Source organism: Mus caroli, unplaced genomic scaffold, assembly GCF_978045245.1.
Source record: "Mus caroli unplaced genomic scaffold, Mus_caroli_1 scaffold_2, whole genome shotgun sequence".
Classification (NCBI taxonomy): Eukaryota; Metazoa; Chordata; class Mammalia; order Rodentia; family Muridae; genus Mus; species Mus caroli.
This window is the reverse complement of record NW_028227257.1, coordinates 39,471,056-39,492,012: the sequence shown is the minus strand read 5'-3', so window position 1 is coordinate 39,492,012 and position 20,957 is coordinate 39,471,056. Positions and strand designations below refer to the sequence as shown.

General features: G+C 37.8%; 1 protein-coding gene across 9 annotated transcripts in view; it reads left to right on the top strand.

The window, feature by feature from the left end:
* Macrod2 (mono-ADP ribosylhydrolase 2) overlaps positions 1-20,957 on the top strand; it is a 2,026,591-nt gene that overhangs the window by 66,506 nt on the left and 1,939,128 nt on the right. For all 9 annotated transcript variants that reach the window (XM_085833735.1, XM_029471909.2, XM_029471907.2 and 6 more), the window contains exon 3: positions 5,927-6,034. In XM_085833735.1, the coding sequence (XP_085689861.1) occupies positions 5,927-6,034 (108 nt within the window). The remainder of the gene's footprint in view (positions 1-5,926; positions 6,035-20,957) is intronic.

Below are 20,957 nucleotides of genomic sequence, written 5' to 3'. Positions count from 1 at the left end.
GGCTAAAGAGTGGGAGTGGGTGGGTAGGGGAGTCGAGGGGGAGGGTATGGGGGACTTTTGGGATAGCATTGGAAATGTAAATGAGGAAAATACCTAATAAAAATTATTTAAAAAAAAATCAAAGAGTTCTCAGTCTGATGATGTAAATCAATACATTGGAAAAAGAACTTAGTAAACTAATCCCCCCAAAAAGAAGATGCATATTAATAACATTAGAAAAAGAAAGGATACTATATATCAAGAAATTCAGGCAGACATTCAATGTTTATGTTCCAAGAAGAGGACAGGCTGGGGTGAAGGATTGTATGAGGTGGGTACCAGGAGGACCAACAGCAAAGTGAACAAATTAAAAAAAAAATACATTCCACTAAACTGGAAAAAAAATGTAAAATCTGAAAGAAATGAGTGTTTTTGGTTTTTTGTTTCTTGTTTTTTGTTTTTGTTTTTTTTCGAGATAGGGTTTCTCTGTATAGCCCAGGCTGTACTGGAACTCACTTTGTAGACCAGGCTGGTCTCCAACTCAGAAATCCACCTGCTTCTGCCTCCCACGTGCTGGGATTAAAGGCGTGTGCCACCACTGCCTGGCTTTTATAAGTCATATAGCATACTAAAGTAAAAGCAAGATGAAGTAAATAATGTAAACAGATCTGTAACAAGTAATTAGATTAATGCAGCAACTACAAATCTCCCAACTTAAAACTGTTCAGGACCAAAAGTGTCTGCACAGAATTCTATCAGGCCTTTAAAGCAATACCAATATCAATACTAAGCAAATTATTCCTTAGAAAGAGAAAGGAAAGAACATTTCCAACTTTTTAAGAAACTAACATTATCCTTACATTTAAACACAACCATTATCACCACCACAACAAAATTATTGGCTGATGAACGTACATGCTAAGTTTTAATATAATACTTGCAAGTTAAATGCAAGAGCTCATCAAAATACCTTGATGAAGTTGACTTTATTCTAGACATACAATCATGGTTCAACATATGGACATCTATAAATATGATTTGTTACATAAGTGAACTCAAAGAAAGAAATCACATGAGCATTTCTATAGATGTAGAAAAGGCTTTTGACTTCATAATAAAAGTCCCAGAGAGACTAGAAACAGGAGACTTATTAAAACTATAAATTACAAACTGATGGCAGTCATCCAAAACGGAGTAACTCAAAACAATCTTCTAATGTTCGTAACAAGATGCTCATTTCTCCATCCTTACTCAGTACAGTACTTGAAGTCTTTCCTAGAGCACCAGGAAGGAAATAAACCAGATATAAATAAGGAAGGAAGAAGTCAAAGAATTAGTATTGACAGAAGCTGTGATCTTATCCTTAAGAGACCCTGTCCTAGAGAATCCATTAGAAAAATTCCCAGAGCTTTCAAACATTTTCAGCAGTGTTAGTCAACAAAATTAAAATACTAAAGCCATAGCTTTCAAGTATACCAAAGACAAATATACTGAAGGAAAAAAATCAGGAAACAATCTAATTTGTAACAGCCTAAAACAAAACCAAACAAAACCAACCAATCAAAACAAACAAAAAAACCTAATCAATGAAGTAAAAGACCTACACCATGAAAACTTTAAAAGACTCTAAATAAATTGAAAAAAGATACTATTAGATGGAATGACCTCCCATGCTCATTGACTGGTTGGATTAATATTGAGAAAATGTGAAGGACAAGGTATATTACTCAGAAGTTGGTCCACTCACTGACCTCAGGCTCAGAGCTGTCAAACTCCATTGTTCTCAGTGGGTAAGATCTCTGGGCTACTGAGGTTGGGACTTGGCCATGTATTTATCTGCCTTGGCTTAACCTCCTGCCTTCTTGTAGCCTTCAATTGTCTGCCCCACCTTGTCTTCTACAGCTGCCTCTCTAGACTTACATTTCTGTGGTAGGACAAATTGAGGCTCCCACACTGTGCTTGTTCCTTGATCTCATGATCCCTGGTTATCTCAGTATTTAAAAATAGATTCTCAAAATGCTATCCAGCTCATGATCGATGAGTCATTGTCACTGACAAACATGGATTTCTCTCCACCATCCATCTTCTCTTTGATTGTCTTGCCAAAAGCCAAATTAGGTTAGAGGCTTTTTGGGGTTGTGGACTCATTCTGGGTAGTGCTCTCTCTCCCCTGGCTTACCTTTTGAGGGCATCCCTGACCAGGGACCTGTGGGCTGTAACTTCTATGCACTTTTTGGGTATACTTTTACTTCCCTTGTAAATATTTGAAGCTCTTCCTCTTTCTCTATTGGAATTGAGACTGTGCTTCTTATTTTACTCCTCTCCTACACTGGCTTGCACAGAAAAACTCTAGCCTCCATCTTATCTGGAAGTGTCATACATGCTTGAAAATCATTGCTATAGGTCTTTGTTCCATTCTCAGTTTCCTGGTCCTTGAAATCTCCATTTAAATAATTTAGAAGAGACACTATAGTGGAGAAGATTCACAACTCAAGGGATGAGACTGGATAGTGTCTAAGGGGCCACTGCAAAGCAGTGCATCTTCTCAAGGAATGAGAGTGGACAGTTGTCAAAGACAACATTGTTGAGCAGTGTATACTCTAAGTGGCAAACACAACAATCTCTAAAGGATTTATTTGTACCAGGGTTTTATTTTAGGCAGTTTTTTTTCTCAATTTCAAGTATTTAGCTTTTAAAGTATCTAGAATAGACAACTTTTACCTGAGGGACATTTTCGTATCCAGGAGGGGTTCAGCCTTAGTGACCTGAAATCCTGAAAATATTTAGCAACTTAATGCAAATGCAGTAGTGCATATAAAAAGCTCCATGAGGAAATAGGGGCTTAACTTTATAGACCGATTTTTGACAACTGGCGAATAGGTTATGCCTATTGTGTCACCTCTTCCCCCAAACAAATACATTTTGTTTTCTTTGTGAACTCCTTGCTCCTTTAACACCTTCTGACACCTGGCTTCAGTGAGGAACCTTTTGTAATTTACAGATTTTCATTGATTCAGGTGCTTAAGAATTGTCTGCAAAACCCATAAAATATTTATTGTAGTCTAGTAAACTTTAACTGAGAATTAGAATTTAAAAAATTTAAAAGTCCTAAGAGCAGTGACTTATGGGATGTGGAACTCACAGCTTTGCTGTGTAAAGAACCTCTACTGGATTGACTTATGGTCATGTCTTTGGGGCTATTATCTTGATGATTAATGTGGGAGGGCCCAGACCACCGTGAGTAGTGCTTCTCCTAGGCAGGGAGCCAAGGCTGTATAAGAAAAGTAGCTCATAATGTTGTTGCACCTACAGGGTTGCAGATCTCTTTAGCTCCTTGGGTACTTTCTCTAGCTCCTCCATTGGGGGCCCTGTGATCCATCCAATAGCTGACTGTGAGCATCCACTTATGTGTTTGCTAGGCCCTGGCCTAGTCTCACAAGAGACAGCTATATCAGGGTCCTTTCAGCAAACGCTTGCTAGTGTATGCAATGGTGTCATCCTTTGGAGGCTAATTATGGGATGGAACCCTGGATATGGCAGTCTCTAGATGGTCCATCCTTTTGTCTCAGCTCCAAACTTTGTAACTCCTTCCATGGGTGATTGTTTCCAATTCTAAGAAGGGGCAAAGTGTTCACACTTTGGTCTTTCTTCTTCTTCAGTTTCATGTGTTTTGTAAATTGTATCTTATATCTCGCTATACTAAGTTTCTAGGCTAATATCCACTTATCAGTGAATACATATCATTTGAGTTCTTTTGTGATTGTGTTACCTCACTCAGGATGATGCCCTCCAGGTCCAACCATTTGCCTAGGAATTTCATAAATTCATTCTTTTTAATAGCTGAGTAGTACTCCATTGTGTAAATGTACATTTTTTTGTATCCATTCCTCTGTTGAGGGGCATCTGGGTTCTTTCCAGCTTCTGGCTATTATAAATAAGGCTGCTATGAACATAGTGGAGCATGTGTCCTTCTTACCGGTTGGAACATCTTCTGGATATATGCCCAGGAGAGGTATTTCGGGACCCCGGAGCTCTTGACTCTAGCTGCATATGTATCAAAAGATGGCCTAGTTGGCCATCACTGGAAAGAGAGGCCCATTGGACATGCAAACTTTATATGCCCCAGTACAGGGGAACGCCAGGGCCAAAAAATGGGAATGGGTGGGTAGGGAAGTGGGGGGGAGGGTATAGGGGACTTTTGGGATAGCATTGGGAATGTAATTGAGGAAAATATGTAATAAAAAAAAAGAAAGAAAAGTAGCTAAGGAAGCCTGGGTATTCCCCCATGGTCTCTGTTTTAGTTTCTGCCCCCACCACTGTTCCTGCTTTGAGTTCCTATTCTGACCTTTCCTAATGGTAGACTGAAATTGTAAAAGGAAATAAAACCTTTTCTCCTTGAGGCAAGATAGAAACCAAACCAGGACAGCCCTCAAAGACAATTTAGGTAGTTTAGGTACTTCAAAAGCTATCACTTCTTATCTCCCAAGTCCTTTAAAACTGCCTGCTCATCTAACAGTGCTTTAGTGAGTAGATAGCATTATAGTCCTCCCTAAAATGTTCATGTTTCATAAATACTTATGTTAGAGTTTATAAATGTTTTAAAAATGTAATAATGTTCTTTTTAAATATAGTCTTTGTGTATCTTAAGACATCTATTCATATTTCTTTGTTAAGTAGGTTGACTCTGTCTTAGAATGAAAGACAATTGAAATTAGTATTTCTCTCAATTGTGTGTCAGGTTTTAGAACAGCTTGTTGGCTCTGTGTGTTGGGTGGAGCTATTTCTCTTGCATAGCAATATTGTCCTATAAAGTGAAAAGGTCAATGCAATTTGGTAAAGCAAAGAGCATTTTCACAGATTTAGATTTTCTAAGGATGGAACATCTTTTTAGACAGAGTAGAGATGAAACTAAATGGCCAAGTAAACACATTTGAATTGGTAATAAGAACACATGCTCCACTATGTTCATAGCAGCCTTATTTATAATAGCCAGAAGCTGTAAAGAATCCAGATGTCCCTCAACAGAGGAATGGATACAGAAAATGTGGTACATTTAAACAACAGAGTACTACTCAGCTATTAAAAACAATGAATTTATAAAATTCTTAGGCAAATGGGTGGATTTGGAGGGTATCATCCTGAGTGAGGTAACCCAGTCACAAAAGAACTCACATGATATGCACTCACTGATAAGTGGATATTAGCCTAGAAACTTAGAATACCCAAGATACAATTTGCAAAACACATGAAACTCAAGAAGAAGGAAGACCAAAATGTGGATACTTCATCCCTTCTTAGAATGGGGAACAAAATACCCACGGAAGGAGTTACAGATACAAAGTTTGGAGCTAAGACGAAAGGATGGACCATCCAGAGACTGCCACACCTGGGGATCCATCCCATAATCAGCCACCAAACACAGACTCTATTGCATATGCCAGCATATGCATTTGTATTGAAAATAGGGTATAAATAGCGACTAAACCACATCCCTGGTACTTAAATATATTTGAGATTTTCCTTGAAATCCAGTGGCTCATATTGGCTCTTATTGTTGTCCTGATTAGAAAACAGTTAGTACTGGAAGAAATGGATCAGTGAGTAAAAACTCTTGCTTTTGCAACATGAGGACCCGAGTTTGAATACCCTGTACCCACATGCATAATCAGATGTGTCTAAGTGCCTGTAAGCCCAGTGGCCCTATGGGAATATGGAAGCAGAGACAAGGGAATATGCAGAAGCTGCAGTCCAGTTAGCTTGACACATGCAGGGGCAGGGGACCCTGTTTCAAAACAAGGCTGAAGATGAGGATAGATAGCTAAGGTTCTGTGACCTCCACACTTGCCCCATGGCACTCTAGTGCCATGGGCACACAGATGAATACACACAAGAAGTAATTGATTAAATTAGGAATATTTTTATTAATAAGTATCTCTTTTTATTACAGAAGAAAATACTCAGGGAGCACCACAGATGAAGAAAAGCTTGAGTGAAAAGGTTTCTCTCTACAGAGGTGACATCACTCTGCTAGAGGTGGATGCAATCGTCAATGCGGGTGAGTGGTTCACTTTGCTGGATTTTCTTTGCTGTGCATTACAATCTTAAAACATTTTCTATATATAGAAATATTTTTCTGTGTGATTAAAAATATTGGGGATTTATTTTATGTATCCAATTAAAACACTGGAGTACATGAGAAGAAACAAACGGTTGTAAAAAGCTCTTCAGAAAGAATTTTAGTAGGTAAATGATTACTGGTTTCATGCTTGTGTCATGAGAAGTAGTAGTTCAGCAAGCTTTTCTTTTCTATTGTATAAGTTCTAAAAATACAGTTAGATCATGTCAGCCAAAAGGAAAATGTAGAGAAATTATTTCTCTGATTTCAAAACCTCACTTGTTTGTAAGTTTTTACTTTTATTATAAAATGCTATTTTACGACATATTTTAATGTTTAACTATCTTCTTTGAATATTGAAGGAGATTTGACAGCATGTTGTTGACATTGCTCTTGTCTCTATATTTTCTTCAGAAGTTATATATGAAAAGAAAGAAGCAGTTGTGATTCTATAAATATTAGTAAAAGGAGATTATGATTTGTGTTTTTGAAAGGTAACGTAGGTTGAAAGTGTCAAACAAAAGTAGGTGTAGACTTAAGTAAGCTCAGACTTTAATCTCAGGAGCTCCTTATGCTAAGGGAAGAGGATGGTGGACCGCCATGGCGAGCTGAAGAAAATTTCTTTATGTATCCAAAAGGTCAAGAAGAGAAGGGCTCTTCTTTTACAGGAAGATGTGAACATGTACAGAAAGGGGTGGCTATGGAGAGTGGTGTTTTTTCATTAATCATGGTGACTCAAAATGCAGGAGTGTAGAACCAGGAGAGAAGATACACTTACATTTGAGGGAGCTGAGTATCCAGCCTTAACCAACCAGAAGGAGAAATGGAGACAGGAAGGTGAGGTATGAAGCAACTGGAGGAGAATTTAGACTGCCTGTGTCTGGACTCAGCAGAAGCTACAAGATGATCACTTCTGAGTTTTCTGTAAGCCAAGTAGGAGAGTGCTGATTTACTGTTAGCTGTTTCTCAGAACTTGAAAGAATGGGCAGGATATCCTGACTGCCATGGTTTTCCAAGAGTGCAGGGTTCAGATAAGTCTAGTGTTGTCTCAGTTGATCAGTAAATTCACACATTGTCGTAGGAAAATGTCTTGGAGGGGAACAGAGTCAGGACTGGAAGATGCTTATTCCACACATGGGAGAGTTCTTGGGGTCGAGCAAGAAGGCTGGAAGTCCTCTGAGCTTGTCCTTCATTGAGAATTGGATGTCAGTTGCTCCGTAAGGTACCAGCTCTGTCATAATCAGTTTTCTTCTAATGGCTCTTTGCTTCCTCTCTCCTGGGATGCTTCTGCCATCCTTTTGAGATGTCATTTCCTATCAAAAAGGAACGTTGGATTTTTATCTCTAACCATACTGGCTGTCTTTCTTTTGATTTTTGTCCCTTTGTTACCTTAAAAGCTCAGATCTTCCTTATATGTTTGTTTGTTTGTCTTTGGTAGATTTCAGTTTCAAGTTGTTTTCCTCTAGTCTATGGAGCGTATGAAGAAGTCAGGGCATGAGAAAGTATCTCATGAATACTCTGGTTTAGCGTTTTAGTTAGGTATCCCTGTGGCTAGCCAGTGATCAATGATTTATTATGCCAGAATTTTTTTCAAATGTAAGAACTTTAATTCTAAAATATTTAAGATTCAAAGTTTATTTATATATTCATTTTATTAAATGAAGGATTTAAAAGTTTTAATAAAAGTACTACCAACATTCCAATATGTGTTTGAAATTTTTAGCTGATAATTCTAGTTGCTGCTTTTTCTTCTTGTTAACATAACATTGAATTTACCTTGTTTACTTGATAGTAACAATGGCTTTTCTTGGGTTCTGTTAATTGTGTACTTTTTTTCTTTCCCACAAGCACATAATGGTAGCCTTTTTATTTATTGTTGTACCATCCAAAGCAATGGCTTGGCTTTGTGCTAGTAAGACATTTTCAAACTGTATGTATATTAAATTGACTTTATGCAATTGATTTTTATCATAGCTCTAATAACATATTCTGCACCAAGGACTTGATAAAGTGAAGTGGTTTGGGTTGGTTTTAAAATCATTTGTTCAATAAATTAACAAAATATTTATTAGGTAATTTTTATTGACAAAATATTGTTAATCGGAAAATAAATGTTCAACTCACTATTTTTTCTCTTAATTTTCTCTTGCCTTTCCCTGTATATGCAGGTTTCTCATAGATATTGTATAGTGTACATGATTATGATGACTTAATCTAAAGATAAGAATCAACTTTTGTCCCCTTCTAGCTCTCTGGCTGCAATGATTGTAATTTGGCCGTGTTCACAAGGGCTGGCTCATCAGGTAGTTCCTGGGTGGATGGGAAAGAAATACCAAATGTACAGGTAACAGCTCTATTTACAGCTCTCTGCTGTACAGCTTGCTGGCCTGGTATGAACAGAGAGAAACATCTGTTAGCTTTCTGGTGTATAAAGAAACATGACAGAATATTCCAGAGCCACCTCTAGAGAGAGTCCAGGCTTCCAGTCAGTATGACAGAGTTGCCCTGCCATCACTCTCTGTTAGACTGCCAACGTCCTTTCATGACCACATTAATATATTGAAACAATTGATCTTTATAGTTCTGAACAGCAGGATTTGATATTTGTTGAAATTCTTTTAAACTTGGTTAAATGCTGCCGGAGACAAGCTTCCTTTTAGGAAGTTGCAGATGTGTGTTCTCTAATTAGGTTGTGAAGGCTGCTTATTATTGCCAGGGAACTAGAATCTAAACCAACTAGACTTGATTTAGAGTCAGGCAGACATAGGTTCCAGTTCTTATACTTAGGACTGGTTTATTTTTAAATATTAGTTTGAAGTAATTATAGTAAATTTCAGGAAAAGAAAGAAATCAGAGTTCTCTGTAACCTTTCTCAAGCTTCCAGCAAGGTGGTATCACGTAATCTGTACTATAATATGAGACCTAGGAAATTAAAATTTATATCATCTTAGTAGTATTGATGGAAATATCTTTGACATTGCAAAAAAAAATAGAGTCTATCATTCAATTGAAGTTTGTCAGGGCAAACTTTACTCTTGATCTAGAGGGTGTCACTGGAAGAGCAAACACACTGAGACAGGAAGTGCATTTGATTTTTATTCTAAGGAAGGTGGTGACTGTGTCTTCCCCTCTGGGGTCTGACCTCACAATCTGTTCACTTGGCTAGTCTAAAAAGGATTGATGCACCGGAAATGAAGGAGGAAGGGGAATGGGGTGCATGCTTCAAGGAGAAAAGGGTCACTACTCCAGGCCATCCAATTCCTATAATAGAGCAGTGGCCTTCATGCAAGCAAATTTGCTTAAGGAGGGTTAAAATATTTGCATGAAACTCTTAAAAGGTGAGGGAAATAAGATTTTAATACCTTGTCCTAAACACAAGTTTTATAGTATTCAATAGGAGAAACTCACGTTTGGTTTTTCTTACAGTTACTGAGGATCACATTCAGTGTTTGAAGATCTAGTAAACACTTTACTGGTGAGGTACACCTGTGGTCTAGGAAATTGATACTTATATACTGTAATTATCTAAACTACAGACTTTAATATCCATGATTTGATAGAGTTCAGTACTTAATACCATTTGTAAGTGTACAAATATGTGTAGTTTTATCTCATGTATAGCTTCATGAAGCCATCACCACAATTTAGATCTAGAACCATTTTAATAAGAAAAATGCTCTGTTCTATTTTATAGTTGTCTATGCCCTTTGTTAGTTGCTTCCTTTTTTGCGGGTTTTAGTTTGGTGCCATCCTCTTGTCTCTTTTCACTTTTGTTGCCAAGAAAGTGAAAGTAGAACTGGAAAGTAGAGTGATATCCAGTAGAGACTGAGGCTTGGCCATGAAGGGAATGGGGGTTTGTTGATCAGAGGGACTTTTTCTGATCCACAGTAGAAATAGATTTTAGATCTGTGGCACAGTTGCATGATTATAAACCATAATACTGTATATTTTCATAAAGAAGAGAGGATGCTAGATGTTTCACTGTAAGTGGTAAGCAGGGTTTTGTAGATGTTAATTAACTAACTTTTATGAATCTGTATTTCAGACATCAAAATATCGTGTAATTCCCTATAAATACATGTAGTTATATATTATTAAAAGCAATGTGAATAATAAAACGTTATATGAGAGTAATAATCTATATACTGCATGTAGTTTTTTGGATTGACTTTTCCTTCTAAGCAAAATGTCCTTTAGAGCTATCCATCTTGTTGCATTTTCCCTGGTACCAACAGTAGTTCCTTCTGTTTTTCTCCTCTTGGTGGTATACATAGATTTAAAAGAGAGTTTAGCCATTAACTCATTAATGGTCATTTTTTTTCAGCACTTGCTCTTAACAATAAAGCCTCTATGAACTATGAATATATTCTATGAGAATTTAAGTTTCTGGATGATTACAGGTTTCTGTTTCTGTGATCAACCACATGTGTTAAGATAAATGGCCTGCTTAATTAGGTAAGAAACTGCAATTTCCTATACTGTCTGTATTATTTTGCATTTTCCCAGCAGTGTTTGAGGAATGCAGTTTTTTAAAATAGTATTTGGTGTTAGAATTATTTTATTTTAATAGGTACATACTGGTATCTTTTTTTTTTTTTTTTTTTTTTTTGTGGTTTTTCGAGACAGGGTTTCTCTGTGTAGCCCTGGCTGTCCTGGAACTCACTTTGTAGACCAGGCTGGCCTCGAACTCAGAAATCCACCTGCCTCTGCCTCCCGAGTGCTGGGATTAAAGGCGTGCGCCACCACGCCCGGCTGGTATCTTATTTTTTAATTTGCATTTTCCAAGAATTACCATGTTGAATACCTTTCCATATGTAGTTATTGGCCTGCATATCCCTTCTTAGATGACATACTTGTTCATTTATAATGGATCTCAGAACCATCTTAAGGTCTTTCTGAAAATTGGGCATTCTTATGTTTAAGGTTCTGTCCTAAATCATCTCTGATAAGCATTAAAGTATAATGAGCAATGACCCAGCTTTTCATCACCATTTCTTGGATTCTTAGGCTTTCATTGAAACCATCTCACAATAGTTACCATAACCTCTCCTTTTTCTTCTTATTCTTGATTCTGTGAACTCCTGTTGGTCCATATTTTCTTTCTTTTTATTTCTGTGCAGTGTATGTGTGAGTATGTGTGTGTACATGCACCTATGTATGTGCAGGTAAGAGTATAGATGAGTGGGTGTGGAGTCTAGAGCTTCCTGCCAGGCATCTTCCTCTTTTGTTCACCTTATATTTTGAGGCAGGGTCTTTTTCTGACCCTGAAGCTCTAACTGGGCTATACTAACTGGCCAACAAGCCTTCCCAGTACTGCATGTGTTTGCCTCCCCTCTCATCCTTTTATGTAGATCTGAACTTAGGTCCTCCTGCTGACTCAGCAGTCACTTTGGCAACTGAGCCATCTTCCCAGCTCTGGTCCTGGTCCTTGTATTCTTTGTATATAATACTGTCAGTCACTTCAGTTTTTGAACGTTGATTTTCTTTTTACTTCATTGGCATATATATAACCGTCTCTTTGAGCACACACCCACGGCCTTCATTTCTTACCCAGAGTACCGCAATAGTGTCCTGAGTGCTTTCTTAGAAACCTCACTTACTCTCCACATACAGACAAAATGACCACTTTCATGTTGCTTCTCTGTTTAGCCTGCCACCCTTAGTGTCTTTTTACAGCCCAAGAGGTTAATGGTGAATATCTCTGTGTTTCAGATGAATCTTGCTTCAGAAATCCTTCCCAAAGATCTATAATTCATTCCCCCTCTCTTTTCACTTCTTCCTTCTCTCCCTTACTTCCTCCTCCCCTGTCTTCTTTATCTAGTTATGTATGAGAAAAAAACATGCTTATCAGTCAGACCTAGACAAATACAAATACAAGAGAAAACTAAAGTTAAAAAGTTTCCTGTGGATTTCGTAAATTTTATTTGTGATCTTTTGGACTGAGAATGGAATAGTTTCTTCTACAGGGAGAGGTAGGTTAGATGTTGTAGAGAAGATAGGCCTGGATCCAAACAGACATGGTTCATTGTATGCAAAGTATATAGTGTGTATTCTGGTTAGAAATGCAAAGAGAGTATATAAAGTAAAATTGTAAATTTATTTTTGCTTCATTCCTGTGACAAATAAATTGAAAATTTGAGGTTAGAAAGTGAAGTTTTAGGATCCATAACTATGTTATTTTACATTTAAGAACACTCTTTGGGGCTAAAGAGATGACTCAGAGGATAAGAGCACTGATTGCTCTTCTAGAGGTCCTGAGTTCAATCCTGGGAAACCACATGGTGGCTCACAACCATTTGTAATAGGATCCGATGCCTTCTTCTGGTGTGTCTGAGACAGCAGCAGTGTACTCACATACATAAAATAAACAAATAAATCTTTAAAAAAACCCACAACTGTTCATATAGTGTGGACACAGTTATTTGTGCCTTGCCTCTTTTCAGTCGTGAGGTGAGGATATTATTTGCTCTCCTGTTTTAGCATAATTTTCTGAATTGTATTTTGAGAGAGGTTTGGAGATGTACCAATAAATCTTCAGCCTCCTGCCTTTCTTCTTTCTGTCATATTATTAAAAAACAAAACTTTGAGCCGGGCGTGGTGCCGCACGCCTTTAATCCCAGCACTCGGGAGGCAGAGGCAGGCAGATTTCTGAGTTCGAGGCCAGCCTGGTCTACAAAGTGAGTTCCAGGACAGCCAGGGCTCTACAGAGAAACCCTGACTCAAGAAAACGAAAAACAAAAAACAAACAAACAAACAAACAAAAACTTTGCTCTGGGAGATGAGTGCTCTTGCCAGATTTCTGAGGATTTTATTGAAAGAAGATTATATTTTCATGATTATTTCCTTCTCTAAAATATGCTTCTGGTAAATTCCTGGTGATTCCAATTGCTTCCTTATTTCTTCACCACGATGCCTTCTTTCTGTCAGGCTTTAATCTTCGTGCAAATCCAGCTCAATTTTCCCTTGACCTTCCAAATTTCCTTACACAAATTGTAGGTATGCCAGGAATGTTGACTGTAATTGGGTTACAGCAAGCAAGCCCACCAACTTAATGTAGTATCACATAGGATGATCTTTGTATACTGATTAGATTCAAGTACAATCTTATGCCAAGCCTATTGACTGAATAAGCAGTTTTGTTGTTGGCTAGATCTTGGGAGAAAATATAGACATATAATTTATAGTTTAGTGTTATGTCACTGAGACAATTCTACTGGCTCCACAGACACAGAAAATTATTCTGCATGAGATATAATTTAAGCTCATTTGTAGGTTGCTGCCTATGTAATAAAAACAGGATAGTGCTCCAACCATAAATGAGATGACTTTAGTCAAAGATTAATGTTCACTAGTACAATAATAAAGTGAGGTGGGTTCCTTAGTTTACTTTTCAGTTATTCTTGCCTCCTCTCTAGCTTTTAAGGAGTGATGCATTTACCTAGTTGATCATAGACTCTTAGACTCAGATCAGTCATGATTTTATGTATGCTTTTTTGACTTCCTGGATTTGGAAGCTTTGGAAAACAATTAATAATTCTTAACATCTATTTGTTTTCATTGGTTAGAAAAAGAGCATGCTATAAGGCCTTCTTCATAGAGCTGTTATGAAAATACAAAGACAATGAAAATTGAGAGATAAAATGCTTCATACATTACCCGTTACATAAAGTCACAGTCATAGAAATGGTAGTAGATTATACTGCTTACCTCAAAAGTCAAAACAGTGACTTATGTTCTAGATCTTTTAAAATCTGATAGATAGGCAAATTTATAGTCAACTAAAAGTATATATTCCATGTCCCATGGTTTCAAGTATTATAGTGTTTTTCTTGAGTTATTTACAAGAGATGCTATCATATTCTGAAACTCTGCAATAAGAACTGTGGCTGTTTTTAATGATTTTATATGCATGTCTAATATGTGCAGCATATGTGTTTCTTGTAGAATGTCAGAGAAGGTCAGATCCACTAAAACTAAGGAAGTTGGATGTAAGATACAGTGTGGTTGCTGGGAGTTGAACATGTGCCCTCTGCAAGAAGAAGAAAAGTGTTAACTGCTAAGCTCTGTGACGTGTTAAATCATCTTTTTCATTGTTCTTATTTACATTTCAGCTTGTTTCTTTTCTGGACACAGCACTCCTTTGTTTTTATAATCTTTATTGTTTTTCTCTTAAGAAATTTGTGGAATCTAAATAAATGTTAAATTTTCCAAATTGTTTAAAGATGATTCTCAGGAGAAAATGATTGCTACAGACTGGATGGCTGCTAAAACATTTCCATCTTAAGTTTTATTCTGTTTCTAACCATCACTATCTCTACTTTTGAGAGAGTATCTCTTAGAGTGAAGTAGTACACAATCTTTGTATTAGTTGTATTTTCTTAGAGGAACTGAATGAATACAATGATTATATATTGAAGGGGGGAATTTTAGATTGGTTGAGACAGTATAATCAGAGTGGTCCAGAAGTGCCTGGCTGTACACTGGTGAGTCCAAGAATTTGAGGGCTGCCCAGTCCATGAGGCTGAATGTCTCAGTATTTGGTCTGAGTCTAGTGTTGAAGGCCTGGGGATTCTTGGCAAGCCTCTGGTCTTCATTGGAAGACTAAAGAACCTATGTACATGTGCCAAAAGTCCATCCACTGTGGAAATTTCCCTTTACCATTATTCTTCAGGGTTATCCTAGATAAAGACTGGGATGCTGCAACTATCTACTTTTGGTTGGTGTCTACATAGTATGCAAAATCATCTGTAAGCTATGCCTGGGTCTTCTCTGACTCAGTTGTCTGATCACAGACCACATCCATGAGGTCATAGATGCATGCTTTGGAACAAAAGGAGTAGTAGCAGATTTAGGATCTATGCAATTGGGTAACCTCCTGATATAACTTACTTGTGCCCTCAGAACCTGCACTTGCCTGAGCATATAGGTGCCTCTTCATTTATACTGGCTTGCTAGTTTGCATGTGTAGCTTCATGGCTTGGTGGATCCAATAATACCCAGCTTAGGATGGGAAGCTCATGTGGTATGGTAACTTGACTGCTCATCATCAGGCATTCAGTTTTCATTAAAGCCCAATCATGGGTTAAGAGCTGTATCTCAGCCAGAAGTAGTTTTCCTTAGACAATGGAAGGGCCTTGATTCAAACTCACAAGGGCCTCCATTGTGATTCAGCTATGGAAGCCTGTCAAAATCTCCAAACAGCACTTTTGTCTGCCACTTCCACAACAGATAGATTTGGGAGACTGGATCTTAGGGCTCAAGTGGTAGAGTAGACTGCACAGGAGCTTGGATATGTTAAAAAGCTGTTTCCTGTTCTGGGCCTCTCTCAAAACTGGTATGTTTTCAAGTCACTTATAATTAAGCCAAGTGAAGAGTACACTGCTTCCAGAATCCTGTAGGTTCACTATACATTGTGTTTCTTTCTTAGTAGGAAAGACCAGATATAGTCACTCAGTATTTCAGGTTGTCGGAATTATCTCAACATGACTGGTGCCACTGGACTCCTAGAAATTTCACTGGTGTAGAAGGCTATTGAATTTTTGTTAAATTTATTCCCCATCCTGTGATATGCAAATGCTTTACCAAGGAGTTCATAGTGGTTACTACTTTCTGCTCATCTGGTCCTATCAGTTTGTAATGCTATTAATATAATGGACTGGCATCAAGCTTTGTGGAAGAAAAAAAAGTGGTCAGGATTCCTGTGAACCAAATATTGACACAGGACTGCAGAATTACTATAGGTTTGAGGTAAAGCCATAAAGATGTGCTGCTGTCCTTGACGGCTGAAAGCGAAATTCCTGCTGGTTCTTATGGAAAGGTATAAAGAGAAAGGCATTTGTGAAATCAATAGCTGCATACTGGGTTCCAGGAGACATGTCAGTCTGCTCAATAGGAAACCACATCTGGTATAGCAGCAGCAATTGGAGTTGCTACTTGATTAAAATGTTCAACTGCTGTCTTCTCTGACCCATTGTTTTCTGCATAGGCCTAACAGCAGAATTATAGGGGTTTGTGGTAGGAACAACCACCGTGCACCTGTCAGGTCCTTCAAGGCACTTATCTCTGTATTCCTTCCAGGGAAGTGAGGCTGGTTTGGGTTCGCTATCTTCTCTCATGGAGGCAGCCCCATCGATTTCCATTTGTTCTCTCCAACCATAATAGTTCCTATTCCACCAAAGAGGAAGCCAGTGCAGAGATCCTGACAATTTGTAATTGTAACTCCCAATTGTACATTATGGGACTGGGAAAGTAACCACAGGACCAACTGGGTCCACTGTGAATCAGATTTGTACTAAAACATCAATGATCATCTGACTCCATAAGCCCATCCGTGAACCAGAGAGTCAGAATTCTATTTGGAGTCACCTGGACTCAATACCAATGCAGAGTCATTGTGTAGTGACTGCCCCCCCCCCCCCCCCCCCCGCTGCTAAGTTTTATTATTTTCTTTACCCCAAGAACAGTTATGTTATTAAAAGAACCTTCCTCTGAGAAGTAGAACTTTGGGGAAGGAAAACTCCTTGGTGTTGTAGCCTGGTACTCCCTCAAGGGGACCTGTTCTCCCTTTCTCTCAAGGAAGTCTCTGTCTGCAAACTGGCTCAAGTCGGCCAGTGGAGGTCTGTGAATCTGTTATTATGATTCCAGGTAGCCAGCTGTTCATGTATTTGTTCAGGAATTGTATGTAACAGGGCCTTTACTTGTATCAGTTTTAAGAAACTTCAAGTAGGGAAAGTAAAGGTAGATTTTATTGAGTTTTACAGAAGCTAGTATTCGCCTAGACGAAAGGCAAAGATAGCCAGTGCACCATTTGATACAAATCAGTTCTTTAAAATAGCTTCCAAATCACATTTTCCTGCCTCTTTGTTCCTCATTGCTTCTCAATGCTGTTTTAATTCCCACTTTACTTTCAGACGGCTTGTATTGTTACCTTTGGGAGAGAAGGGAGGATTTTATCTATAGATTTTGTTGGTACTAGTAGTAAGCAATTTGGTGATGGAGTCAGGGGAGTTGATGATACTGGAATTCTTTGGGGCCTGAGGAGTAACTGGTACTGAGTGTTTCTTAACTGAAAAATACAAGTTACTCAGTTTCTTTAAAAAAAATGTTTATTTGTATGTTCAGTGGGCTGGAGCTTGTGCCACAGTGTGCATGTGGAGACAAGACGACAACCTTCAGGAGTTGATTCTCTCCTTCCACCAGGTAGGTTCTGGCTTTGAAACACAGGTCATCAGCCTTGGTGGCAGACAACTTAACCCACGAAGCCCTCTAGCCATATTGGGCAAATGATGTACATGCCTACATATGTGTGTGTGTGTGTGTGTGTGTGTATGTGTGTGTGTGTGTGTGTGTGTATGATTGTAAACTAATGGCTGATGTTGGGACTCTTTCTCCATCACCTTTCTACATTATTCATTGAGGCAGGTCTCTCAGTAAAAGTCAGAGCTCACTTATACAGCTAGCCTCACTACTCAGTTTGTTCTTTGGGTCCTCTGTTCCTGCCTTTCAGAGTGGGAACTATAGGTGAGCCACCATGCCCACCATATTTACTTGTGTTGTCAAGTTCCATACTCAAGTCCTCTTGCTTGAAGGGCAAGCACTTTAGCCACTGAGCCGTCTCCCCAGCTCCTGTTGCCTGGTATTTTATGAGTCCTAGAGGTAGTTTAAAGCTTTCCCGCAATCTTGGTTAGAGTATACCATACCTTTGGCTTAACTTTTTATTTTAATAATTATATGATGAAATAGAATTGTTGTAGTGTTTTATTAATAAATAAATTAATTATTAATAAATCTATATAAATCCATATATATGATATATGTCTCCTAAGTTTGTCTACTCAACAGCCTCTAGAGCAATCTTGTTGAGAGGTGGTACTTCTAACAGATGATTAGGACTGTCCTCTTGAATAGATTCATGGTCTTTTCAAGAGACTCCTTTGGCATGTCCTAGAGATGCCCCACCTGCCTACCACCAGTTTCTGTTCTTTCCCCTGCTCTTTCTACACCTGATCCTTAATACCCTGTTCCCCTCACCATTCCTCTCATCCAGTTCCCTCCTTCTCCTATCCACCTCCAATATCTATTTATTTCCCTTTCTGAGAAAGATTTAAGCATCTTCCCTTGGGCCCTCCTTGTTCTATTAGATTTAGTGTATCTAGTTTTACATTGATGTCTTTGATCCACTTGGACTTGGTTATAGTGAGAATGGGTTCCTGATTAAGAATGAGTTTGGTTTACTGGCTTTTGATTCTCTTCTCTTGACCTCTTTATTTAGTGTCATGTTATAAAATAGGAAGGAAATCTTTCCTAGATTTTGTAATTCTGAATTTCCAGAATTGTGAGCAATACATTTCTATTTGTTATAAGTTACTAAGGCTCAGATTCTTTATTATAATTGAGTAAGAGATCTGAGTTGATAGTGAAGTTTTCTACTAACAAGTGTTACACTGAGGTGTGATTATTATCACCTAAAAATTTCCCCCGGCATTCTGGAGAGATGACTCAGTGGTTAAGAGCACTGGTTGCTCTTTTAGAAGACCAGGTTCTATTCCTAGCACCTATCTATGTGTGACTCATAATCACCAGTAACTCTAGTTCCAGAAGATCCAGTACCCTCTTCTGGCCTCCACAGACACTGCATGCATATGGTGCATTGACATTCATGGAGGCCCCATGTACACATACATATAATATTTTTTTAAAAGGAAGAAAGTTTGCCCCAGTTATTTTTCATTATTTGTAACTTATGTGGAGCTGCTACTTTTGTGAGCCACAGAATTAGATGATATTAATTCTGCTTTCTCAGCTGAATATAATTATACTATTTGCTTACTTTATTTTCCTGAAATACATTCATAGTTTATATGCATAGAGGAAGAAAATATGAAGAGCTTCGAAACACGTTCTCCAGTTCATATAAAAATTAGGTCCCATCGATAGCAGCTAAGGAAGGAAGTGTGTCAGTAGCACCCTTAAATTTCATGGTGTATGATCCATTAAGTTTGGGGATCTTCAGGGGAATTTACTGAATTTTTTTTTAAATTAACTTTGTGGTTGGTGAAAAGCCCTTAATGAAGTATTGTTATTTGTAGCTCAAATCTGCTGCTTTTTGATTGCCAGTGGTTGATAAAATTTGGAGTTATATAAGGAACAGTATGGACATTTTGGAAGGAAGGAAGGCTAGTATTTTCACTATCTTATCAAGTTTACCTAGAGTTGTAGGATCACAGTATTTGGTTTATAAAGACAGATGTAAATTCATTATTTTGACAAACTATCAGTACAAAGGCAATGGTCTTTCCATCATTCATTTCAGTTTTAGAACCCTGAAGAAGCTCTTATGGTATATGATGTCCTTATTTTCTTCTGACCTTTAGTGAGGTTGGATTTACTTTGTAAACTTTATGATATAGTACAATTCTGTTATATCCAAAATTCAACTAGAGGTACAGTTTTTAAAACTGGGATTAAGAACAAAATAATACACCAGGGAAACATGTTTAAATGAGTGTATAAGTAGAGGGATGCTGACTAGACCAGCTACACCATTCCTTATACATGGCTTGTTAATGTGCAGTCAGTCACTGGAGTTGCCATGAATTTGGTGCTTAATGAACAGGTGGAGCAAGAGGATGAATCCCAGTCCAAAGTGGATCTGACAGTTTATCAGACCATCACACTGATCGCTAATCCATTTCGTTTGGCAACTTAATTTATCACACAGTTAGAGTTTTCATCCCATGGGTTTCCAGGTGGAAATTAATTCAGAAACATGTCTGGCACCGCTGGGTTGAAAAACTCATGCTAAGCATTGTAAGGACACTTAGATATATGTATTTAAAATGCATAAACCAGGCTTCTCTTCTTATTCTACTTGTGCCTCTTTCTCCTCTAAAAATATTTGGATGGTATTAGTGTTTGATGGTATAATTATGACACTGCACTAAGTTTTATTTGCTCATGTAAGATGTTTTACTTAATAACCTATTAGTTTTAAGGTAGTCTTGTGGCTATAATTCTGTCTTGACTTATAAAGAAATTGGTAGTCTTTAGCATATTTTGTGGCATCCATAGTAGAAACTATGAATTGAAGAACATTCCCTAAGGCTAAAAACTTTATATCTTTGTAGAGTTTAGAAAATTTCCCAATAGGCTCATTATTCTACTGAAAAAGCCTTGATTAAAGTAGTATTTTCTGGAAGTAAGGAAGAAGTTTTTCCTGCCATTTAGCTTACATTGTGACTTTGGGATTCACAAAGATGAGCTTCATTAAATGGACTTGGCTGAGGACCTGACTCTGATTAAAATAACTTTGGAATGAGAAACACATTTTCTTTACTTTTTGAAGACTTGATTTATAGTGCATAAAAGTTAAATTGAATATTGATCCTTGAAAAGCAAATGTGTCCTGTAAAAAATGACAGAACAGAGGAACCCAAAAGAAGATGGTAGAATGACTGATGTCAGTGGCCAGGATTGGCACCTCCATATATGTCATTTTCTTTGGGCATCTGCAGCTTAGAGAAGGTGTCAGGGGTGAAGTGTGAGAAGAGATTACTTGCACACTGGCATGAGGTGCTACATTTATAAGAAGATTGAAGAAAGCTGGTAACAAATCACTTCTAAGAAGAAATTTGAGAAATGAAGAATGGGGTACAAGATCAATAAGATCTATGATATAACTCTAGGAAAGGACACAAGGGGATTTTTATAATTTCTCAAACCCTGAAGCACCTTCAAAAGAGTTTAAAGTCTGAAAAATAATCGAGGTGACAGAAATCCACAAAGAGGCATGATGCTGTCATTGATTGGATATGTCTGCTAAATTGTGGCTATCATTCTTATGACCATGCTTATTAAAGTAATA